At 39.8% G+C, this 27072-nt stretch overlaps 1 protein-coding gene across 7 annotated transcripts in view; it reads left to right on the top strand.

Annotated features, from left to right (window-relative positions):
* The window catches only part of epha3 (eph receptor A3), a 102390-nt gene that overhangs the window by 42482 nt on the left and 32836 nt on the right, over nucleotides 1-27072 (top strand). For 5 of the 7 annotated variants that reach the window (XM_042425898.1, XM_042425902.1, XM_042425901.1 and 2 more), the window contains 5 exons: nucleotides 12739-12894; nucleotides 16590-16949; nucleotides 21317-21441; nucleotides 25915-26077; nucleotides 26639-26744. In XM_042425898.1, coding sequence (XP_042281832.1) covers nucleotides 12739-12894; nucleotides 16590-16949; nucleotides 21317-21441; nucleotides 25915-26077; nucleotides 26639-26744 — 910 coding nt within the window. The remainder of the gene's footprint in view (nucleotides 1-12738; nucleotides 12895-16589; nucleotides 16950-21316; nucleotides 21442-25914; nucleotides 26078-26638; nucleotides 26745-27072) is intronic. The other 2 variants (XM_042425899.1, XM_042425905.1) reach the window with 2 other exon arrangements.

Here is a 27072-nt window from a genome sequence, read left to right as displayed (position 1 = left end):
AGACTCCCTCACACAAACTATGGCTATATCACATAGCTATGTACATAGCAGAGACTTTATAAGAGGTCAGATCTGAATTTACAGTGTGATTTTGTGCATGACACCTGCTTCGAGACAGTTAAGAAGTTTTTTTTACAAGGGCATCAGCTAAATCAGTCTCTATGAAAGCTAATTTAAAGAAACACAAGAGTGTGTTTACAATATAATAGTAGAGTACATTTTCAAGTCCTTTTTGTTAAGGGACACATGCCTCTTGTAGGAATTAGTAAAATTGTCACGGGAATGAACATTTCCTCCATGTGTGTGGACATTTCAGGGGAATCATAAAGTTCAAATATGCAGCCAATGAAATTTCCCTTCATGGTAACACGCGTAAATGCTTTCCATCTAGCAGTTATTTTCCATGACAACCGTATTAAATGATTGTTTGCAGCTGTCCAAAATATGTATTCAAATAAAATAAGAATTTAGATTTGGATGAAAGTGTCATGCAGATTCTTGGGCAGGAATAAAAAAAATCTTTTCTTGTTTGTCCAGATCAAAACGGATGAATGAGATAGGGCTAATCTGAATGCACACAAAACCGTAAGCGGAAGGGGCTGCAACATCGGCAAGGTGGTGTGAATGTGATTATTATTTTGTTATACGAAACCTTGATCAAATTGCCTCTCATTTATCCCCCGCGGCATGCGGGAGAATCCGATTAGACACCTCAGGCCTGGACTCCGCTGAGGAATTCAAAGACCTTTAGACAAAGAGATTCTGACCTTCCCGCTTCTGTCAGAGATTCACTGTGTGATGTTCACTTTCAAGGTGAGACCTAATGAGATACACATGAAATATTCGGTTTGGCATGATTTAATGAGGTAAAGAAAGGTGTGTTACTTTGCAATATGGTGTTATATATTTGTGACATGTCCACTGGCGCCTCAGGAGTGTACCAGGAATCTGAGCATTAGTAATGTTATAAAAATATTGATAGTGCAACATGTCACTCCGATTATTATTCTTTGTTCCTTGTCTTACCTCGATTTCTCTTCCATGAGGAGTATAACGTTGTCAGTGAGTAATGTTGTGGGTGACAAATTGAGCCCTGTTTTTTTTAGCTTATTTTTGTTGTTACATTTTAGCAAATTACCACCGTTAAAAGTATGCCAAATGAACTATTACCAGTTCCTGTTTGCAGTATACCCATGGATGTACAGATAGTTATCACCGGATTACTTGATTCTCAACAAGTTCCGGACTTGTAGGGAACGTCTTATATATATATATATATATATATATATAAATGATGTAATATTTTCAGGAAGTGTAAGTCACACTGAATCTAAAAAATAGGTGTATCATATCTGTGTGTTCAGATTTGATGGAGTTATAACTCAAAGAAGGAATACAACTTTTGTGGCAAATTGCGGCTCATGTCTCTCCCTCCATACCCCCCCTTGACCTCTCTTGCGCCGCTCACAGTTTGAAAAGGGTTAAGGTAAAGGTAAAGTCATTTTTTTAAATTTACAATTAAAGAGCAAGGTTACATTATTAGCTGAAGAACCACTTTTATTGAATTTGCACAGTACAATTCCACCTGATCATGTCTTATCGCTCCTGCTTACAACATGCTTTTCTGTTGAAAATCCTATACGCCCCGACACATATGCATCCCTCACAGACGTAATCTACAGAAAGCTTTACTGAAAAAGTGAAGGAACCCTTTCAGCTTCAGACAGTGGAAACTAAAAGTGGATAAAAGTGTTATGGATCAAATCATATAGTTTACGCCGCTTCCCGTAGCAACAGACTCAAACCAGATGTTGAAATGTTAGACTGCAGAAAACCAGCGTAACACTTATTTGTTTCAGAACGCAACCATCTTGTCCACATAATATTCAATAAGAAAAGAAAATGTGCTTATCAGATTTGGATGAAAGAATGTTATTTTAATTTTTACTAACATACGTGATGGTAGGTGGAGACTAGAAAGCAACAGCCAGGAGTTTGAAGTATTTCTATATTCCTTCAGTTTTGAATTCATCCCAGTGTCCATTTCCCAGTCAGGATAATACAGATCCCAGTGAGAGTAACACTGTGGGCAATATGAAAGCCAGACTGTCATGCTGTCTGTGGTGAAAGGAGCCTGGGGGCTCTTTAGCATATAGCAGCGGCCACATACCGAGGCATGTGTGTAGGTGTCTGTCAGCGTATGTATATGTGTTTATGTCCTTCAGTCGTCCTCAGGTGCTCCAGCAGTGAAAGTGGTTTTTCCCCTAGTGGGCTTTACTGCATTTCTCCACCCAGATCTCAGCAGGCAGAGTAACTTCTCCCCAACTGGGGCTCATTGTCAGCAACCATATGGACGCTTATTCATCGGAATTACAATAAACACAGGACTCAACCGGAGTTAAAACATATGTCGGATTTATGAAGTATGAAATCAATGCGTTATTCAAAGACGGAAAAATAACAATTCACTGTTACATAAAAGCTACTACAAAAGACAATGGTTATCCGTATTGTAGTGCTACCAGTTGTTTATTAGGACATCGTGTTGTGAGTCACAAAGTTTTCTTGTTGGGAGACAGATGTCGTCAGTGTTCTGGTACAAGAGATGAGATGTGTATGAAGTTTTTTTGGTTGCATTAGTGCATTTTGGATGTGAGATTAACTGATGAGTTGAGCTGCATGTTGGTAAAGGGAACTGTGTGAAGAGTTTTCTCACTATAGAGAAATGTGTTAAAAACTGTAATCTGACTGAAACTTTTCTTATGTTTATGTCTTTTCAATTTAATTGAGAAAGGTGATATTAATGTAATGCTGCATTTTCTTTCAATCAAATGATACAATTCTAAGTGTCGTAGTTTATGTTCGCATGCTATATTGCACCGATGTGATTGTATAAGTATACTTTTTTTTTTGTTCAAGCCTTGCTGACTGAGCACACTGAGTTTCACCATCACCACCAAGTGGGTCACCATCGCGCATGTGTGTGTGTGTGTGTGTCCAGCAGCATTGTAGATGACCTATTTTCTCTTAAAGCTGAGAGCATGTCCTCTCTGGCATTGGTCAATAACAATAAAACCGCCCTGGTGTTGCTTGTCTCTCAAAAAAGGACAACGTGTACATGCTGTTCTTATCCAGTCATCATAAAGCTATTCATCGACACATTTATCTACACATGGGTCCATTTCTCAGTCAGGTTCAGACTGCTGACACAGGGGGCAACACATAGTTTTAAGTCAACAATATACATTTTTCCCAGTAACAAGCCATAATGTTTATTATGTATTTCTGCCACTTTTATTTCAACAGATGACACTATGGGAGTTGTAATAGAAAATGGATGCACTAGATTACTTTTACCAGTGACATACATATATATATGACATTACTTATGGAGTTCCAGTGAACAATAACACTTGTATAAATCCTTTACTTACCAATGGTAATCTGGGCAGAGGATGGAAAGTCTGTCTGAGCTCCACATCCCTGAATTTTCCCATATCAGCCTGGAAATGGCATCATGGTTGCCGCTGGCTACTATTGTCCCGCATGGGATTGTAGTACAATGGATCGTCCAGCTCTAAATCACAAAGATGACGACAGCCAGTGTGTTTGTGTGAATGTGTGTTTGGTGTACATGGCTGATTATCAGTTGTATTAAAAAAAAAGCACAATAGTCCTGTAAAGGATGAGTGAAAGCAAATGGGTTTAAATGCCAGTTAGGTTGTGCAGCGTGTGTTTCCAGGGAGTGTAACAGTGGAATGTGTGTGTGTGTTCGGGAAACTGTGAGGGCATTACGAGGTCAGTGTCATCTTCAAACACAACACAGTGCCTGCATGCACACACACACACACACACACACACACACAGATATACACACTGGTGTGTTGGGTTTGTAAAGATGTAATGGCAGTGTGTGTGTGATGGATCAAGACAAATAGGTCTATTGTTGTTGTCAGCGTATGGTTAGTGTTTGTGTGTGGGAATGCTAACGGGGCTAATATGGATAAAGAGAGGACTGTGTGCTTGTGTGTAAGGGAAAGAAAGACACACAAGCACATATATATATATATATATATATATATATATATATATAGAGAGAGAGAGAGAGAGAGAGAGAGAGAGAGAGAGAGACAGAGAGAGAGAGAGAGACTGTGATTCCCTGCTCACTCTCTTTCCGTCTTTCTTCCTCAGTTTGTCTCTCATTTGCTCTCACCCTCCCTCATCCTCTCTTTTTTCTTCTCTCCAGGTCCCTCTCTATTACAGTTTAGAGTAACAAATTGATCAACATATAATTTGGACATATACATTTATTAAAAGTGTTAATGTCCTGTCTCCCTGCATCTGCGTTATTGCAATTACCATTACCCTGATGCGTGTGTGTGTGTGTGTGTGTGTGTCTTTAGAGAGTGTGTTTCTGCTGGTGTGCTGGTTGTCCTGGATTTTCTTACTGACCCGGCTAATCTCTGGAGTGTGGAGTGTGTAGGAAACGGTTATCACATCCTTGATGGATACAGCAGGGAGTTGATCCATGCCTCAGCGTGTGTGTGGTTTACAGTACTTGCCCTGTTTTGCCCCACTTTATTGTCCTTCACATAACAGCAGCTTTACACACACACACACACACACGCACACACACACACACACACACTCACACACACACACACACTCACCCACACACATGCTCTATTTGTTTAGTTTTACTATAAGAAAAGGCACCACATGTGGTATCTGTCACATTTTATATATTAAATTTAGATACAGGTGTACTTTTTTAAACTTTTTGAGTTTGTTGTTAATAGAATTTTTTAAAAAAAGAACATTTTTTATTTTAAATGATACTAAAGAGATTTGTTTGAAATTTTTAATGGATCACCTTTGTTTTTTTAAAATCTCCCACAAATCTGACATTTAAAAACATCTTGAGGCTTTAAATGAGTAGTTTGAATCAATATTAGTGGAAAAATCTATATTTTTGAATTTATAGGGTATTACAATGATGCCACAGTGCAGCAGCTCAGCGAGCAAGGAGGCTTATACAGTATTCAAACAGGCATCTGACATGTTGATTTTTCCCCTTCAACCAAGCAGAGCTTTTGTGAAAAACAATGAGACAAGTTCAGTAGCTCATTTTTTAATCATCAAGGTTAGACTGATATATGAGGTCAATATTTGCTTCTATTAAAGTCTAATTTAGTGCAGTCAGCCCACTTTGATTATACTGCACGGCTGATTTGATGATTAATAGTAATCATCAACATACTCCTCATCTACTGGAAATAATTGTGTTTAATTTTGAACAGTAATTATGGTAAATCAGTGTGTTTTTTGGAAAACATATCAGATATTAAATGTTAAATATAAAAGGTGAATAATGTGTTTGCGTGGTTTGGAGTGTTTCTACTCACAAACATGTGTTTTCTTTCTGCTTTCCTGTCTGCTACTCTACCCGTAATGTAGACCTTCTTCACCTTGCACTTCCTCCTCTTCTCTCTCACCTCCCTACATCTTCCTCCTCTACCTCCCTTAGTCTTCCCTCTTCTTCCTTTCAGCCTCCTCTTATCCTCCTCATCAGCCTGCTTTATTATGCAAATCAGTGTTGGATCAGATCACTTAATTAAGCTTGACTGTGCCAGCTTGCGCGTGCGCAAGCACACACACACAAACAAACAAAAAAACACACACTCGCACACACAAACACACACCGGACTACACATGTTAACTGTCCCTTGCACGGACAGACACTGCTGGTGGTTCTGTGGTGTGATGATTAGTATTCTGGACCCTGAATCATACACACAGCGCATCTAGGCAGCAGAAGAGTCTCTTTGAGTGGGTATAGATAAACAGACTTGAATAGCAGGGTCTCTTCAGGCCATTAGCCTGCAGTTAGCATCACAAACTCCAATCTGGCCCTCCACTGCTCAGCTGATGAAGCCAACTGCTTCATTTTTGTGGCTGCTGAAATTGCAGCTTATGGGGTCATGGTAATGATAGGCTGAACATCAGGGTCAGAAATTGATCCGGTGGCCCATTTTTAGGTTCTCTGTGAAAGCTAGATGAGCTAGTTTTCATAATACAGAGCTGGTTTATAGGTGGTTTTAAATTAAAAGCTAGTTAAAATAGAGCAAAGAGCTTGAAACATCCAGAATCATAGGAGCAGTATTAACGTATTGTTACATTTTGAACCGAGTCATTATATACTGTAGATTTGGATTCATTGGGTGAAAATTGAAAATCTCCATGTACTAGGCATTTCCATTTTGAAATGTGTCAATGATGAACCCATTTGATGAATCAATGCAAAATTTTCCTCATATCACAGATCTTTATTTCCTTTATCGTTCAACCTTGATCTACCGCGTGTTCCCATTCCCAGTTACTGGTAGCTGTACTGACATATAGATCTCTAACAAATGAACAAAGAAACCGCTAAACGCTGCTGATGTTTCTGCTTTATCCTACCTGATTCTTCCTCCAGCTTCTGTTGTGCCAGCACAAGACTGGAAAAAAAAATACACTATAAAAGCATCAACAGTTATAATCTTAAGTGCTGAGAGCCTATCACAGGTCTTTGTTGTATTCTGATTAGCTTTGGCAGCTTCCATTAGCTACATTCGCTGAAACTGAAGCTTTAAAGGTTTAGTCATATCCTCCAGTTGATGGTTACCGGCTCTGGAGGCTCAGAATCACGTCCCTGTTCAGCCTGGCAGACAAAAGTACATTGGTCAGCCATACTGTCAGATGAATAAACTCCAGCATGTTCCCAACGTGATTATCATGACAAATGACAATAATTGAAACATAAGAGAGATGGAATGTGTAGCAATTTGCCCTAAGACACAACCCATCAATTTTGATGATTGCTTTCATTTATACTTCTGACAAAAAATGAGTTCATTTGATCGGGTTAGGGACATAATAGTTTCAACAAATTAATTGTAATTCAACATAATGGATCTGATGGTCTGTATTACTTTGTGTGTCAGAGTAAAACTGTAACAATGTGTCTTTCTCTTTCTGCATTGGTATGTGTTTGTTATAGTGATTGTCTTGGCGTTGTATCTGGCAAGTTTTTTTGTGTTAATATTTGGTTTTTGGATGAAATCAAATACCATTTTGATGTCAAAACAAACATTTATACATGCATCATTAAGCCTGTTTTCTCCTCTGAAACAGAATTGAACACTTTCAACACACTTAAACTCTCCTCTGATATTTAGACGGATGATACGTATGTATGCATTTTTCTCATTAGTCAACAATGTGCTCTTGTCATACCATGGTGTGCTGTTTTCATGCAATGACATAATTATCAGGCAGTAAAATTTGCCCAACAAAATGTACCATGGTTTCATAAAAGACTTTGACCTTTTTCAGATATCTGTAACTTATTACTGGGTTGGCTCAAAGGGGAATTTCAAGGCAGGGGGGCAAGATGTTTACTGTTGCCATGTTTCCAGAAACATTGCAAGTGGCTCCGGATAAGAACGGCAGCCAAATGCCTAAACTTTCATTTCAAAGAGAGCTATTGCAATTAAGGAAAGAACGACGCAGCAAAAGAAAGACGGGAAAGCCACAGAAAAGAAGTAGAAGAAGGAGGGTGGGACGGGGAGGGGAAGTATAGACGGAGAGAGATGGAGGAGGAGGAGGAGGAGAGAGGGATTGAAAGTCATTGTGATCTTGTCGGTTTGAAAAAGAAAAGAGGTGGAGGTGGTATGAAAACAGGAAATCAATTGTTAGGTCAGAGTTTTTCCCCTAGCGCCGCTTGCAGCTAGACTGAAACTTGAAGTGTATGTTTATTTGACTGACCATGAGAGGGAGAAACGAAGAGCAATAAGCTTCAAATTAGGCCGACACAAAGAAGGGGGTCAAGAGCAGAGGTACTTTCTCATTTCCCTTGTGTGACACCAATCAATTTACAAGAAACGAGTGAGAACAGGGGTCGAGAGGATACGAGCCATGTGAGAGGTAACATGTTGAGCGTAATCCCCGGTCACATTTCTCTGATGATTACAGTATATTGCAATAAATGCCTTTATGTGATTATAATTTATCATTTCTGCACACAATGGCTACCACTGGATGCTCTGCTAATGTTTTAGAATTGAAAAAAGTTTTGTGTAATTGAGCTTTACTAATTACAGTGTTCTGTATTTGAAAACCACTCATCATTAAGTTGCTGTCTTAATTATTTCAAATATTCCATTAAAAATAAATGTTTATCCAGGTTTATCCTCAGATTTATTTTCTGATACTCCAGATAGACTAAAAAAAGAACAAGTAGTTTCTTGGAGAAATGATGATACTTTACTCAGAGTAATTCTATCAAATATGTAGCAACATATACTGTACTAAACTCACAAAATATCACATTTAAATTGTGAAAAATCATCGCCTTAGAATCACTGTAACAAAAAATACTTGTTTCTTGTACTGACTGGCTAACATGCCCCCCCCTCCCACACACACACACACACACACACACACACACACACACCAGCACTACTGCACTGTAGCACTAGCGCACGATCATTACTGCCCCTGGCTTTTACTCTATGGTTTTTATCCTCAGCTTTGCATTTTAATTTGTATATGAATTAGGTATGTATTTTATGTATCGCGGCGCCTCACAGAAAATAAAATAATTTGAATTGAGTTGTTGTTTCAAAAATTCTTTTGAAGTCAGTCCCATTTAAAACATAATTCAGTCTCATCAAGGTCAGGTCAGGTTTTCAACTAACATGTAGAAAAAAGGCGGGGACTACATGTGACCACTAAGCTATCCAGCAGTCATGTTAATTATTGATGAGGGTGTCCCATGACCTAGACTATTGATTGAGCAAATTGCAGCCCCAGTTATTTATACAACCACCATATCATGTGGCTGCTGCAGTTGTATACGTGTGCACGTGTAAGTGCTCTGCTCTTTAAAAGTGAATGAAGAGATTGTGTTTCAGGCATCATTTTAAAGAAAGCACCGAGACATTGTGTTACACCCTCGTGAGTGTATGCAAGTATTTGCAAGAATTTCAACTTGAATGTTTGTGTGTGTGTGTGTATCACAAAGGACTACTTAGAGGGACAGTTATCCAATCCTTACATGTTGTTTCTGCCACTGTTATTGATCTGAAAATACAGTAAATAAAAGATGATTCATCGGGGATAACCTTCATAGCAGTGGTGCTCTTGTGAAAGTGTGTGTCTGTCTCTTTTCACACACACACACACACACACACACACGCACAGATCTTTTAATTAATCACACATACTCTGTCATCTGAAGAGGTGCTGCATTTCCTCTCCTGGGGCACACACATGCACACACACAAACACACACACACACACACACTATTATACCATCCATTCATGCCCATGCACACACTGCTGGCGAATGTCAGTGTAACACATCTCGGCTCTCCTCTAGATGAGGAGTTAACCTCCTTCGAGCCGAATCTGATTTTACCATCAGCCTCTGTCAGAGCCTTTATCCTGGCAGACACGCTGGGAAGAAACAGAACCTTTATTATCCTTTTCCAACAGTTATAAAAATATTTTTAGGGTTGTGGTCAAGAAAATACAACATATCACCACTGTCATATGAAAACCTCATACCGTTAAGTGCAGCTTTGGTTATTAATTTTTACATGGAAAGTTTATGGGATCCACTCTGTGCCTAATAAGTTTCACGGCTGTGTTACAGACTGAGAAGTCCCTGTATATATTTTTAACTTTCAAGTGGAAATGAGGCTGTTTTTCTTACGTTTGCGGAGTGTTGACTTGCCAGAGTCATCTGTCCAAGTGAAGTACGATGGCAGTTGCAGAGGGTCACGTTGAACGGAAGGGGGTCTGAGCTAACTCAGAGTGAACAATTAATAAATAAGTTTGAATAACTGTCTTCTTACAGGCTTACAAAGCCTTACAACTACCTAAATCATGTCTTTATCTCTGTCATCTGTCTTAATTTATGTTATTCTGACATAAACACAAAAACTTTTATGATTACAAGAATAGCATAAAGAGTTCTGCTTATGAAAACAAAAGAAAAAAAATCTTGCCAAGAAGTTTTGCTTTGGAAATGCATATCTTCATAATTGATTAGTGTCTAATCCACAGTGAGGACGATGCCAGGAGTTAGTAAATGCAGTAGCTAAATAGAAACAGATCCAGTTGGACTCCAGCCCAGTGGTTTGACTGTCCAATGAATACAGTGAAGGCATCTTTCATTGGTGTAGAGGTGAAATTTTAGGGGCATGTGTGCTTTGTCAAAGGTTGTTGTTTGTGGATAAAGGGATCAGTCGAAGACCGCGTCTCCCACTGTTATGAGGTTAATTCATTATAGCTACATTTTGTCTGTTTATCTACATCTTCTGTTTTATGTTCATTGTGAGTTTCTGCTGACCCAGCGGTTATCCTGCTTCTTCTCTTACCTGATTGGCTGGGTGTGCCTGCTGTCGGCTCTAATTTCCTGGTGTATCCTCCAATCAGGGTGGTCTGTGTTGGGTGTGTCAGCAAATACTGTGGTTGTCATTCCACTACCAGGATCGTATTTGGCTGTTTAAACATGCTTCACATTCTATTACTCTCACACGCACGCACACACACACACACACACACACACACACACACACACACACACATACGTACTGTTGATGGGAGGTTGTGGAGTATTTAGTGCAGCACGGGGACCTTGGTGTGCCAGTGTCAGTGATGGATATGGCAGTAGTATCAGCAGTGTTGGCTTTTGCAGGAGTGTGTTGTCCACCACTGGGATCTGTCAGACATGTCCTGCTGAGCCCACACATTCTGCTGGCTCGCTACTATTGCTGCAAGCCATTTTTTTTAATCTAGTGTGTATGTGTGTGCATGTGTGTGTGTGTGTGTGTTTGTGAGTGAGAGAGAGAAAGAACAAAACAAGCTTGTTTGACAGAGTAAATGTGCAACAGCATCAGATTCATGTCAGAGTTCCATATTTGCATTTTAATAAAAATCAGATCTTGTCCAACATTTGTCTTCCAGCTCTGATATTTATAGATATGATGCAATTTCAGATGACTGATTATTTATTTTATGATTAATCTACCTTGTTTGTCTGTGAGAGATTAACTAAATGCAGTATTTTGATGGCGTTGGTGGCCCGAGAGGACTGTTTCACTTGCAAAAACAGTCAATACTTTTTAGACACAAAGTGGTCACACTGAATTATATTAAATTAGCAGCTTTAAAAGGGACATATCATGCTCTTTGTGAATTTCTGTTATTTATATACCGTTATCGTGTTGGATGTCTATGTTAAACATGCCTTCCATTTGCAACATTACCTCTACTTCCTCCTCGTTATGACATCAAACCTAGCCTTTGTTGCTAAGGTTGTTTCCATGGGTCGGTCGCTTTGTCCACTCTCATATTTCGAATCGGAATCGGGGTCGAACATGTACGGATGTATTTGAAAAGTTTCCATTTCAAGTAAAGAACAAGTAAAAAAAAAAAAGCCTACTAGTACTGTTTGTTTACTTAGCCTACTGAGGTGCTGGAAGTCTGCCAAGCTTCCAGCTAATCAATCAGAGCAGAGTGGGCTCATCAGGAGGGGGGGGGGCATTAAAGAGACAGAAGCTAAAAACAGCCAGTTTCAGACAGAGGCTGAACTGAGGGGTCACATAAAGGACCAGTATAAGTTAGTTAAGTTTTTTGAACTGTAAATCAAGCAAAGATAATCCTAGTAGAGCCCCAGAATATAAATATAGACCTGGAAACGTGCATGACACGTCCCCTTTGACCTGTTTCACTTGAACGTTAAGGTCTATTTTGCTTATGAATAACGTTGTCATTTTTTTTTGCAATTAAAGCCCGTACACTGAAGTAGAATTTATAGTCGCTGTGTTAGAAATAACTCTAGTTTGTAGAATGACTGTTGATGTTAAACCCTAGTGGCAATAAAATTGACTTCATCTTGGAGAGAGGCTTTTTGTAGGCTTAAATGCTTTGTATCCCTGTATCCCCATCAAGCCTGGATAATGTGACAAAGGTTCCAATCTGCAATTGAGGAGAAGAATAGAAAACAGAAGAGAATAAAGGAGAGGAGTAAAACTTAACAGATGAAAGAGGAAGGAAGTTATTTATTTGTTTTTTTTTTGTTTTTTTGTCCTACCCTTGATCTTCCTTCCTACACAAGATCTCATACACACATCTCTCTCTCTCTCTCTCTCTCTCTCTCTCTCTCTCTGTCACACACACACACACACACACACACACACACACAATGTACGTTATACATGCACAGGTAGAGTGTCACCCTAGTTGCACAGATTGCAACAGATTTGTGGTGAGTAGGAGTTAAAAGAGCTGAGTGCAGATTTAATACCACAGATATTTAAAGAGAACAGCCCTTTTATCTGAGGCGACAATTTGCATTATTCATGTTGCGCCTTGTGAGAGCCGAAGAGAGAGAGAGAGAAACAGAGACCAAGACATTTCAGAGATTTATTGTTTTTTTTTTATATATATATATATATTTTTTACAAGGAGTCAATGGTTTTTTGTTACATTAACAGAAAGATTTACATCGAGTCTCCTCCCGGTTTGTTGATGTGTGTGTGCGTGAGAGTGTGTGAGTGCATTAACTACATCCCATCTTTCATTCCTCACGCAGGTTCTCTGAAGAAGAACGCAGCTATCGCATAGCTGTCGATGTGCCGGTTCAGCACGACACTCACATCCCCTTCTCTTGTCTTTTGTCTCCAGTGTGCAGGGCGGGCTTCTACAAATCTACGCTCGGGAACGTGGAGTGTTCAAAGTGTCCGCCTCATAGTTTCTCTCACCATGAGGGGTCGCTGCACTGCGGCTGTGACAAAAACTACTTCCGTGCCGAGGGAGACCCCGCCTCTATGGCCTGTACTCGTAAGTGTGCATGCGTATGCGCCTTTATGTGTTTATACAGTCGACGGTTGGGTTTGATATTATACCATATGATGAGCTAATGGTGTTCTGATAGGATGCACCGCTTCTCGTGTTAGTTCTATATCAGATATCTCACCAGAGAAACCTTACAATGTGGTGTGGGAGGATTTTTTTTCTCAATAGACTATAAGACATGCAATAAAACCTGTCTTAACCCCTCCTTGAAGAGCTGCTGATCCCCATTAGTTTGGCTGTCATCAAGTTTTAGTGTTCCATGATGCTCTAAATGCTTTCAGATGTTTTTCACACTGAATGATTTTAAGGGAATACTATGTATGTCTATGTAAATCTTATATTATTGTGCTGTATGACATAAAAAGCTTTCTGATCATCAGTAAAACACTCACTAAATTCAGAAACTTCAGAATTACATCTAAGACTATCTTTATTTTTTGGTAGTGTCAGTACAGTTCAGTGTATTTTCCCAGTTAGTGTGATCTCAATTAACACTGCATTCCTACACGTCATACAGTTGAAGTCTGTGATATATCATTGTGCAATTTCCCAATTCCTCAATAAAAATAGCTTACTAATAGAAAAAAGAGGATTAACATTCTTTACAGTATTTACTCAAAAGGTCACGGAAGCTACGGCTGCCCAAAAACTCTTTATCACCTCTACGCGCTTCATACAAGATTCTCTTTTGTCTCCCTCTGATGCAAATGGTTTGCAGATGCAGATGCAGATTCCTCCTGCAAGCCTTCCAAAATGCATTTCCCGTAAAAACTATAAATCACTGCATTCCCTGATGTCAGATTATGGATACATCCGTTACTAAAAGGGCTAGGGAGGGAAAGAAAAAAAAAAAGAAAAAAAAGGCTCTCACCGTGTGGAGAACAGTAGAAAGTACAAATCAACGCCCACAGCCAGTATCCTAATTAGAAAGACAGTCACGGCAGGTCTCTGCTGTGATTATCTCAACACCATCTTGTCAACTAGGCAAATTTCACCTCATTGGGATAGATTGAGCGACGCGAGGGCTGCAAATGAATAGATAAGTTGTTAGAAGATAATGATCATGGTTATCTCAGAATAGGGATTTCACTGTTATCAGCGTGGTAGAGGTTGTTTAGAATTGACTAAAATTTTGAAAATTAAACTCAGAGAAATAGTGGGGAAAATTACATGCAACCATACTGTATGTCCTTACGTATTCAACGGGAGATGTTACTCAGTTGTCTTAACAGTGCATACAGTATAGCTTGTCATTCCACTAATTAAAAGTGCATCAGTGCATCCGCCTACATCCCAAAGCATTTCCTCCAAATTAGCAAAAAAAAACGCTCAAAATGTGCCGATCCCCCCCTCGCCGATCATCACCATCAGCCTTCTTAGAGACACTGTGAAATCACCGCTTTCACAGCTTTAAGTTTTAGACCCTGCTGTCATCTGTGGTGATAAGTGGGAGGCTGGAAAAAGTGCAAACAAAGAACGGTCAGTGCATACGTCCCTTTTTTGAGGGATGGGAGATTACATACACATCCTCAGTTCTTACGCGCCGTAATTCATGTCACATGTTAATCTCGATGTCTATGTATTATTTTGACATTTGGAATTAGTATATGATTGCCTACATGTGTACATGTGCATGCCTTTTGCAGGTATTATTTGATGTGAGTTACAGATCCAAACGTTTGATGTGGTCAGTGGAGTTGGCTGTAAAGGTCAGCCAGAGGACTGTCAGGGTCAGATTAGTAAAGAAGAAAATACTGTCTGACTTTCAAGAATTCACAGATTAAGGTGACATATAGTATACATTCATAATAAAGGATACTGTTGATGACGGGGGATACAGAAGCTATTCCCTGTCTGTGCCCACCATATTGGGATATCGGAAGTAATAGATCTTAAAAAAAGCATAAATTGTGTTCTTTTATCATAACTTTGAATAGTTCTAGTATTCATGATTATTGCTTCATATTTTCATGATATGCTTTAATAAACAGGTTGTAATAGGACATGGTTATCAGATTCTTTAATTGGTTTTCTGGAGCCTTTTTTTCCTTATATATAGATTTAGAAGTTTTAGAGGTTATTTTCATATAAAAGCTGGTTGTTACAGTTGAGATATTATACTGTCTTGGAATTGCAAAACCTAAATTGTGAGGCTTTTTTTAAATTTCTGATAACAATAACATGTCTTATTACATCTCCAATTTACATTTCTGAGACTTGCAGACAACCTCTCCAGAACTAAACATTTGCTGTATTTTTTTTTACTTTTTTATTTCTCTTGCACAAACACAGTCTAAAACTGTACTGCAGATTACTTCATGGCAGGAGCTAGGCATAGCTCGGGAGTGAAGTAAATTGTTGTCAAGTCAAGCAAACCAAACAAAGCATTTTATCTCAAGACTCAATTCACTTCAGCCTCTCTCCCTCCTCCTTATTTGGCAGTTTTGTCCTCCGCAGTCATAGCTTTGATATACAAATCTGGAAATATTCAGAGAGATCTGTTTGTAATAAAAAGTTTTAACTTTTATATGTCAGTCTGAGTTTGACAGAGGCTAACATTTTTTTGTGAAAGAGGCTGTGTCATGCCCCTCTCTTCTCTTACTGATCCAGAAAGTGAGGGAAAACAGATGCATACTGTAGTACATACACACTCACATTAACAAAACCTGGATAATACCATCAGTAAACTACAACGACAGAGGTACTTGTGTATACATTGTGTAGCATCTATTATGATAATTTGCTTAAATGTAGAGATCCACACTCCACTTTTTCTGCAAAAGTCACTGTGTTCAGACTTTTTCAGTTTGTCTTAACTTTCTTACATGCAAGCAAATTTTTGGTACACTACTTTTGCAATTTTAAAACCCCATAAAATAGAGAGTTTCATCCTGGAAAACTGTCACTTTCTAGAAAAATTATAATCCAATGTGGTGACCTCATTTAGACACATACACAAACTTCAACCATCATAGCCTTTTTAGGAAATCCTAACCTTTTGCCCCTTTCTCTTAATTGATCCCATTAGTTCAGAGTTTGAATGATCCCTCACCTATGCTAACCTCACGTATAACTTCTCAGAACCGTATGAGAAGTTGTACTTGGAAATTGTTTGGAAAAGTGCAGGCACTTTCAAAAAATACTTGGCAGGTGATTGTATGAATCATCTGTCTATCACCGACTATCAACATCTTGCCTTACGAGGCAGCTGCATTCGCAAGATCATGCGAGAATCCTCACAGGACGCTGATTTGTCCGAATCACCGTCGGTTTGGACGCAAAGGCGTAACTTGAAGCTTGACAAGAAGGATTCTCTCGTGATGTTGTGATGTTGTGATGTTGTGAATCCAGCTGCCTCGCAAGGTAACACTTATGCTGCCGCAGCATCATGTCGCAATAGGAAATAAATCACACCAAAGAGGTAAAAATACCGTTTAATTGGGCCTTTAATTCTTGAAGTTCATCTTACATGCTGTGTTTACTGTACTTGGCAGATGACTCCTACTAAATGATAGTTGATACTACTTTTCTTCTCTCATTTTCCTCCACTCCCCCTGTCTTTGCACCGTTCCCTTTCTCGTATCATTCTTCAAACATTTTCTCTCATCCTGTTTATCCAATGACCTCTCCCTCTTCTCACCTCCATCTCATCCCATTTCCTTCTCTCCTCTGTCTACCAGGCCCTCCTTCAGCTCCTCGAAATGTGATCTCTTCCATCAACGAGACTTCAGTCATACTTGAATGGAGCTGGCCGGAGGACACTGGTGGCCGCAGGGACATCACCTTCACTGTCCTCTGCAAATGCTGCCGTGGTGGGGGTGGGAACGGCAGCAATGGTGGCACTCAGCGTTGTGAGCCTTGCAGAAGCAATGTGCGATTTCTACCGAGATCCACTGGGCTCCACAACACCACGGTGACAGTGGGTGACCTGCTAGCCCACACCAACTACACATTTGAGATTGAGGCGCTGAACGGTGTGTCATCGTTGGCACCCAAGATGAGGCAGTACGCCGCTGTCACCATCACCACCAACCAAGCCGGTGAGATGTCACAGCAGATGGTTAGAATGAAAACGGCACTCAGATAACCAGACAGGCATACTCACAGAAATAACTTTGAACCTTTGAATGTTATTTAAAAGCAGGTTTTCACTTCAAACAACCTACTTATCAGGTGATTTTGTTGAGTAGTGGCACTTGTGGAGCTGAAGGTGTGTTTGCAGTGAGGAGCAGTGTATATTTATTATTCCAAACTGCACTCTCTTTCTCCCTCTCCTTAAATACCTCCCTAAATATCATTCTCATATAATACACTAGCCTCAAGACGCATGTGCTCAAACATATGCACTCCAACCATCAGCCCTGGACATTTACAAGGCGATCCCAGGCCACTATTCTCTTGTTTAACAACTGGGATCGGATGTCTTCCGTCTTCACAAAATAAAAAAAATGTAAAATTCATCCTTTTTAATAGACACTCTAAACATAAAGATGGGGCTCCTAAAACTCCCATCAATCTTTTATACAAATATCTATCCACACATCTAGTCCAATAGAAGGATAAGGAGACAAAGGGAAACTGGATCTTTGAAATTCCAAGTATAAAATAAATCTAGCTGCAGTAGAAAGTGCCAAACCTCAGAAATCCCTAACTCTAGCAAAGAATGCACAAAGGTCTCACTGTAGTCAATTTATTCTGCTATTTCCCCCTCTCTCGCTTTACTATTCTCTTACACAGTTTGCCTTTGTATTTGTTAATGCTTTTGTGTCTGCATCTCAGCATTTTCTTCTCTTTTCCTCTCAATGATCGTCTCTCTCTTTGGTTTTCTTTTCTCTTTCTCTCCTCATCTGGACACAGGATCTTTTATTTTAATCAAATCCAACTCAGATTCCTCTATTCTCCTCTCTGTTATGAATTCCTCCATTTCTCTGTAGGGTTTCTCTGTCTCACTCTTTGTGAGGTGATTTGACGCCTGGAGCGTAGTTTCTGAGCAGGGTGAACAGACGGGAGTTTCTTTCATAAGTCATCATGACTCAGGCAGGGTGAGACTTATACACTCCATCACATAGATGATGTCAAAAGCTGTTGATTTAACCAGAGGAGGTCACTGATACAATGGAACTTATTGTGCAAACATTATGTTTGTTTTCATTTGTATGCACGCATGGAGATTCTACCTACCAGCTTTATTTCATAAATATAGAGTTTCTTTAATTTCCAAACACTGCTTTCTTTTAGAGGACAATGCAGTCACCCTGTGAATTTTTCAGTTTCTGCAAGGTGAGGATCCTACAGTATATAGCTTTTACTTTAGAATGACTCAAGTGCAAACTTACAGTACACACAATATAAGAATATACTGTATAGCTGTAAGTACATGTATATGTGTAAGTCCTCTTACAAAGATACTTGTCAACAGGACAGCATGTCAACATGCAAATGTGAAAGGTTGTGTGTACACACAGTACATACACAGATACACATATTTACACACATATACTTATTTGTATGAGGTGTCTGCTGTGTCTGTTCCTCTGAGTCATCACAGCAGGGTTGTATTATAAAGTGCCAGACCTCTTTAAAATGACGAGACAGGGATTAGTAGTACATGTAGATTTTGTGTTTGTGTGTGTTTGCTTGTTTGCATACAGTATGTGCAGACGTGTCTATACTGACGATAAGTTAAGGACTCGTATCATGTGATCACATATGAGGAGAAAGGGCAATGGGGAGGTACAGTTTAAGTAGAGACGATCCAGATGAAAAAGACAACATGGTTTAGGAAAAGCTTCTGAGGCTTCTCTTAGTAAGCATTTTAATCTGTATGTGGTTAGTCAGAGGGATTCTCTCTGAATATATATTAGATTTGAAGAGGGCTTATCAATGCTAAGAGGGCTGTTGTGTGCTCTGAATATTGAAAACCATCTTTAATGTTTGAGTGATCATCAGAAGAGATGGATCTTTACATATCATTGATCAAGCACACACAGCTACAAGCAGATACACACACACACACATAGAAGCACAAAAACACACAACTAACCACCATACACACCTTCCCATACCACACACACACACACACACACACATACACTCACACTCTCTAACAAATATCTCAGCCTGCAGCTGCACACTCTCCATCAGCCTTGAGAGTTTACAAGGATTAGGTATGTCAGTGCACTGGCCCCACCCAGATACACACTCTCTCTTTCTCTCTCTCTCACACACACACACACACACATACACGCACACACAAACACACACATACTCACACATACAGATGCCAAAGCTGTTAAAAGCTGGATTAAGTGTTTCCCTGGGAAGGAGCAGTGTGCCCTGGCTGTGCTGTCAAGGTGCTGTCAGATAGCTCTCTTCCTCTCATCTCCTTTGCCCTCCACTCATTGTCATAGGTATGCTAACAACAGAGTAACTTTGATCCACATTTAGAGTAGTTTAGTCCGGTATCAACAGCCTGACCTATAGCTGAACCTGGGTTTGGCAGAAGAAAACTCATGCACATACAACAGTATACATACATGCAAGGGCAAACCCCTTCTTCACCTGCCTGCAGATCTGATGATGCGGTTATTAGTAACCACAGAGAGAGGAAGTGAGGAAACTTGTAGATAAATGTCTACTGTATATTTTATCAGTTGTTTCCATCACATCAATATTTCATCTTAGCTACACAGCATGTGTTCACATATCAATAATGTATTCATACAAAGTCTGGAGGTGATGATCAATAGCCGTGTAGTCCAAGAAAATGCAAAACAAAACGGTGTGATTAGAAGATGGGAAATGCAGAGAAAATAACACTATTTTTTTTTAAACTACTATCACATCCCATAGTCCACTAGTGTTGTACTGAGGAGATCGATGTGTTCCCACAACTGCATGCCCCTCAAATCACACAGGTGAATAACACTGAAGGCCAGTTTTTAAGGCCATTATCGGCCTGGTATGCTATATCAGTTTTACAGTTATGCCGCAGACAGAAACAGAGACTGACAGCAAATTAAGTGCTTGGCAATAGATATGCACACAGAGAGAGGGAGAAGCAACGAGAAGGAAAAGGAGGAGGAGAGGAACTTGAAGCTGCCTCCAAGCGGCTCAGACACAGTAAATCATTACCACCATAAACCACAGAGCCAATAAAAAGCACAGCCTTACCCCGCTATCAGAACCAGAGGGAGAGGAGGAGAAGAGGAGCAGGGGGTATGGAAACAGATTCTCCCCATCTGGATTCATTACAGAAGAAAAAATAACTTCCCGCGGAAATACACACGAGTATATGCACGGAAAGACAAAAACACACACGCACACACACACTCTCACATAGACACACTCCGCAGCTATATAATCACAATCAACTAAGGCTCGAACATTTCAAAGACAAACATGTTTTTTCCTGTGGTCTAATAAAATTAAAAGTCGATGCCTCAGATGCCGAGCTGGCCCCGGAGCTGCCTGGCAATTAGAGAGCAGTAAAAAAGGGAAATGAGAAAGGGAGTGAAGAGGGAGACAGAATAAGGGAGGGGTGCAGGACTTGATAGAGGGAATTACTAGATTGGGACCATGTGAACTCCCTGAGGCGAGGCAAGGCATTGGTGAAGGATTGGCGAGGAGGATTGGCAAGGAAGAAAGCACCAAACCAAGAGTGATGGGGACGGCAAAGAAAGAAGGAAAGGGATATAGATGGTTTGTCAGGTTTCCAATGAATGCAACCCTTTTCCGAAAAATGCAGCTAAACAATTGAAGTCCTCGTGATGCCAAATCCAAATTTCAAAGGCATTTAAATTGCCTCTTCAGCAATATAAGCAAACTAATGTATATTTTATGTGAAGTTGAATAGATGATTGAATGGGAGTTTCAAATTCTCACTAATTCTATACATAGCTAATGTAATAACCAAGCAGCAACTGTGGTTAATGCTGCTTATACCAACTACCTAATTTTCCTATATTTAACTGGAAACATGCATCATTATCTTCCCTCTAGAGAGCTTTTCCTAGAAAAGATCAAGACACCCTTTTAAGAATCATACATTTCAAAGTTTTTATTCAGTGCTTACAGTTTCAAGTATGCTTAAGTTATGTTATATATAGTAGTATAATAGTGCCATAAACATGTAAAACCCTAACATTTCAAGTTTATCTTTTATTTGCTAAATCATCTGACCTAAGCTCATGTTTGCATTAGTGTACATCATCTTGTTCCTCCCACCGACCCTGGGCCACAGCCTTTAATGTGGCCCCACCGGGCAGCAAACTCAATTAAGCTAACAGGAACCATAGACAATTGCCAGGATGCAACACCGGGAACTGAACTTCCATTGAACCTCTCTATAAAGGAACTCACTCTCTGTCTCTCTTTCTCTCGGTTTCTGTCTATGTCTCCCGTTCAGCTCCCTCTCCAGTAACAGTGATCAAAAAGGAGAAGACGTCTCGAAACAGTGTCTCTCTGTCCTGGCAGGAGCCAGAAAGACCTAACGGCATTATCCTCGACTATGAGATCAAATACTACGAAAAGGTTGGTGCTGAAAATATCACTGTCAACACTTTACCTCATGTGCCTTTGAGCAAGGCAGCATCATAAGCTGCACTATGTGGTGTTCTGTGGTTCTCTCCACTCCTGATGCTTTTTCCTCATTCTACCTCCTCACTCCTTTTTCTCATTCCCTTCTTTTCTTTTCTCATCACCCCACCTTTCTCCTCTCCTCTTCTTTCCTTGTTTGTCTTTTTGTTTTCATTCCTCCACTCATACTCCTGCCCTCCTTTCCTTATTTTCACCTCCCATCTCCTCTTTTCATGTCTCCTTCTATCTCTCATCCTGTCCTCTCCCCTTCACTCCCTAATGGAGACAAGTTTTATGGCAGACAGTAAATGTGTCTGTGGGGTCGCTCATTCTTCTGTGAGGGGAAATTAGTGCAGAACGAATTACACTGGCTTTCAGCACCAATGCTGTGCTATGGCTGACATTTGATGGTGAAATTAGCCGTGGATGCGAGTTTAATCACTCTGGCAGATTCAGTGTGTGTATGTGTGTGTGTCCCAGATCACGGTTTGCTTGAATGCCAACGGTGGCCCCTAATCTCTTGATTAGTAGGCCGACAGAAGCTGTTTCCTCTCTAAACTCTGTTCCCTGCTCAGCCATCCTTACCTAAGATGTTAAAAAAAGGCTGGAAAACAGTGAGGGGAAAAGTTAATGACTGATACTGGGTCAGAGCTCACTGCAGATATAATTCTCAACTGTGGTTTTTCAATCGCACAGACATGCTTACACATCACAAATGCGTATTCTTTAAAAGACGACAGGGAAATGAATGAAGAGGTGGGGTTTAAAGGAGAAACTGTGTGAAAGACTTTTATAATGAAAAACCACTGGGCCTTTGCACTGATCCCTGTTAATCACATCTTTGTTTAGAAATGACACCCAGGGACAGACACACTAACACACACATACGCACAAACCAAGTTCCCAAGAGGATTCCCCACAGCAGCCATACATACGCAGGGATTTTAAACTCCATTACAAAAGGCTCCTCCATGCAGAAGAGCGAACTGGGACACCCAAGGTTTCAGGCTTCTTCCTGTGGCAGGCAGAGCGATGATGGGGGCGTCCGACATGCCAAAGATCAAGGCCATAGGAGGACAAATCCACCACACCGTGACTCACTTATGAGACAGACAGAGGGATTTAACGACATACATACAGACATAATTGCATACACACATAAACAGGATGGTGAAACAGAACACAAAAACAGAGAGATTAAAAGAGAGAGCTTTTAGCAAGAGGATGTTAAAACGCGCTGCATCAGCCAGACTTTCAGCTTATTGTGTTTGTGGTATTCTCTGTCTGTATTTACATGACTTTAAGGGAAACATACACTGTGTACACCGTCATGTAATCCAATATCAATTTACCAATGACTCAATTTTCTCTAAATGTGGAAAAGTGAACATTTGGCCAACAACACTTCTACATAGCAGATGGAATACTTTGTGGACAATTTTTTTTTTTTTTTGTTGGTTAGAAAATCAAACAACTCTGTTTTGTGTAAGACGTAGCACAAGGAAAAGTAACATTTTGAAAGTTGAGATATTTCATTAGTAAATCAACAAGGGCTTTACTAATGTGAGCTCTAAAACGAGGTAGAATAAAAATATTATTCGTCACAAGTCATTTAGTCTCATAGTACTGTAAATCCTAACTGCTGATTGGACTTTTCATGCTTAAAGTAACGCACCGGTTTTGTATCACATTTCCTGTCTACTGATGAAGACATAGACTTCATAATCTGCTACGTGCAACCAATAGATCATTTCACTTAAGTGCTCCATACGAACACATACATTACGTTGAGTCAGTGCAGGCTCCATAATAACACTAAGTGAATCATTTAGCACATCAGTGGCATAAATAACCTTCAGTGTTACATGGGAGGAAGTGGGAAGTTGGTTAATTTACCACAGACCTCTAATTGAAGTCAAATGAAATGAATACTGCTTTAGAAATGAGTGTGATTATAACATTCCTTTTGAAAGATGTTTAATTTAAAAGGAACTTAATCTAAACTTAGGTAAAAAAGAGTAGCTACAACAGAACATATGTTACGATTTGATGGATACATTAAAACTGTGGTAAACTGTGGATAAAGTCAAAATATACAGCATATAATGAAAGCAATAGGATTTACTGTAGGTGTTATTCTAAATATGGTTACACTAGATATTGTTCAAAAGAATGTTAAGCTCACTATAAAGTCACTAACAATAAACAGATCGGAAGGTCTAAGGGTTGATGGATCTCAGTGGTGAACTGAAATATTACAGATCTCAAATAAAGTTACGTTACAGTAAACTATAAAGAGGTTCATGATATCAGTAGCTGACATGGCTCATTTCAGGACAACCCAACCAGACCATTATTTATTTTTTTAAATCAGCCTCATCTTTTCAGTCTTTTACCTCCGAGTTTGCCCCATGCCCATATTGCTCTTTACACAGCAGCACATACCATCAGCTAAACTGCCCATAGTGCTTTGGGCTGTTCACTTCCTATGAATCCTATGAATGGGAATTCTTAGGGAATGTTCGGTGATATTCTTGGGAATTCCCAATCAGAAAGCTTCCCAGAAGAAGAGAGGTGTTTCATCTTTGGAAATCCCAATCCCAGGCTAACTATATGATCTTCATGTCGCTTTAACAGGCTAAGGCTACTCTACAGGCGATAAGGCATTTCCAAGTGCACTTTGAGAAAATAGAATTTGTGGGAATACACTTCGCTGATTGTTTTTGCATGTATTATCAATGCAATCTAGACAGCGGCGAGAGAGCTTCAAATCCACTTTAATTTGGGCTGTTTATTTAGTCTTAGATGGAAGGAATGCTGGCTGAAACACTGTATTTATAAGACTTCTGCTGTACATCTCCTGTTTTGGGGTCTGTATGCATTTGCATCTGTGTGTGCGCACATGTGTGTATGTGTGTTATACAAGCTATAATTTGCTACAGCTTTGTTTAGATTGTCAAAGCAGAACGCAGCACGGAGGCCATATTAAATTCTAGCAGTGCCCTGGTGAGACGCACACACACACACACACACACACACACACACATATGATTGGATAGTCCACAATCACATGGCTTGTCAGGCTGTAGCATGCATAGAAGAGAGGTGGGTGACCTAAGTTTCTATCTCTGTCTCTCTGAATCTCATACACACACACACACACACGCACACACACAAAGGTGCTTGTGCCACACCTGTGTGTGATTTTCAGGGGATCACATGCTGTCCTGAGCGCTGAACGGTGACAAGCTGCGAGTAGATTTATAGTGGTGATGAAGAATTGTCCCAATGCTGGTCTGGTGTATCAGTTACCTCCTCACACACATACCAGTTTAAAAAGCTTTGTGCACCATAAAACTCTGATCCACTCCATTAATGGGTGTGAAGTTTCCTTTGGATACTGTCTGTGTGTGTATGTGCAAGTGTATGAGCGTTTATGCCGTTGCCTTTTAACAATGAGTGCCTGTTAATAACTAGGTCTATAAAATGAGGATTTGACTCTGCCTGGACATGATTTGGCCTTGGATGATTTTTATGAGTCTGGCTATGTTACAAAACATGTAGCTCATTTTCAGCATTGTTGAAGTCATCCCTAATAGGTTGTCATTAAGATTTAAGATCGGCCTTGTTCTAGTTTCCCTCTATTTAACAGTTTCATTGAGGCAATAGCAATATGATTGCAGGCCAGTCTCATGGATGAGCTCAACAATTCAAAAATCACTGTTAAAGCAATTATTTAGCTTCCCTAGATGGCTTTTGTACTACTTCTGTACATTTTAATGTTAAATAAGGTAGGCTGCCACTATTTTGTTGCCAATCAGTCTTATACAGTATGAAAAGCAACTTCCACCAATCAGGGTTATCCTCAAAAACATGTTGCCTGATGTAGTTTACTCACATTCATGGCATCTTTGTTTAAAGTAATTATGTCAACTAAGATTGAAAAAAAAACAACATTTTAGTTACTATATCTATAACCTTTTTTTCCCTCAAATAATCATATAAACTCAAACATATATTTTTGATGGGCTACTTTATATCTTTTCTCTTCTTTATCTACTTCCCGCCCTCTCATCCTTTCCCCACCGTTTTTCTTCCTCCCACATCTGGAAACGATGTGCTGAATGCAGACCCAGTGTGTAAATCCTCCTGTTGTTTTATCAGTGGAGATCAGTAGGAGAGAAGTCATAAAATATAAAGGGCATAATTCATCAGATTGGGAAGAAAGCTGCCAAACTGTCTGGGATATTTGTGTGTGTGTGTGTGTGTGTGTGCGTGTGTCTGTGTGTTTGTGAAAATTTGTACATATTGTATAACGAGTTGTATCGGGCATATTTTATATGTATGTTGAATTCATAAGTAGTTACAACCACGTATATTTCATTCCCCCCTGTGTGCGTCTGTCCCTTTGTCTGCCTTCTCTCGCAGGAGGAGCAGGAGACCAGCTACACCATCCTTCGTGCTCGGGGTTGTAATGTGACTCTGAATGGTTTGAAGCCCAACACTGCCTACCTGCTGCAGATCAGAGCTCGCACCGCTGCTGGATACGGAGCCAGCAGCCCCAGTTTCCAGTTTGAGACCAGCCCCGACTGTAAGCTCAGGCTTTTATTGTAAATACTCCTGTGGTTGAAATATGGTTAGAATGATATGTGTGTTTGCTGATCAATTGCCTACTGGCCTTTTATTGATAATGATAATGGCGCCATTCTCATTTTAAACCACATAAGTATGCATGTTATTTTTATCCTGGGTTTCAAAGAAGAGCCTTTGTCTCCAGTGGTCTAATGGCTGTTTCGAAAGCTTTTCTGTCCTGGCAAGAACAACAGTCTTGCATTGTTGAGGGACATTTTTCCACACAAATTTGAATATCTTGGGATTTACTGGCACAAAAATATCAGCTGTAGTAACAACAAACAGTTTTACAACAGCACTGGTCTTCGAAACCAATAATTGAACCTTAGCAAACTTGTCATGTGTCATGTTGTCAGCTTTTACTGTGTATCCTCTTGAGGGAACTGAGCAGAATATTGCATTAAATTGAATAAATATTTGATATTGATGATATAGATGTTGAAATACATTGGAGGGTAATCAATGTGTGTTTGTTGTCAAAAAAAATTCTACTCAATACCTGTTGCTCTCTGTCTTTCAGCAGCCTTTTCCATCTCCAGTGAGAGCAGCCAAGTTGTTCTGATCGCCATTTCCTCCGCTGTGGCCATCATCCTGCTCACCGTGCTGCTCTACGTCCTGATTGGCAGGTCAGAGACCACCTGTCACTTAACTGAATTCTCAGTATCGTGTCCTCCGATCACAGCAGTTCTTTTGCTCTCTCCCCTCAGTAGTGCCTGACAGTTAATTGTATATGTACTATACTTTATGTATGTGTATTTCTCAGAATGATCATTTACCTGTGAAGACCACACACTAGAAATTTTAATGTTTCACCTAATAGAGTTCCCTGAATTTCTTCTCTGTATTTCTTGTAAAAGATACTGTAAGGGCTGTATTTAGGTGTATGAGTGAGTATATAGGAGAAAGCAAAGAAATGTTAAGTTGGCAGTCAGTACTGTTCAGAGAGAGTATAAA

This window comes from Thunnus maccoyii, chromosome 11 (genome assembly GCF_910596095.1).
Source record: "Thunnus maccoyii chromosome 11, fThuMac1.1, whole genome shotgun sequence".
In the NCBI taxonomy this organism is placed as follows: domain Eukaryota; kingdom Metazoa; phylum Chordata; class Actinopteri; order Scombriformes; family Scombridae; genus Thunnus; species Thunnus maccoyii.
Note: the sequence above shows the minus strand (reverse complement) of the source record. Positions and strands in the feature narration are given on the sequence as shown.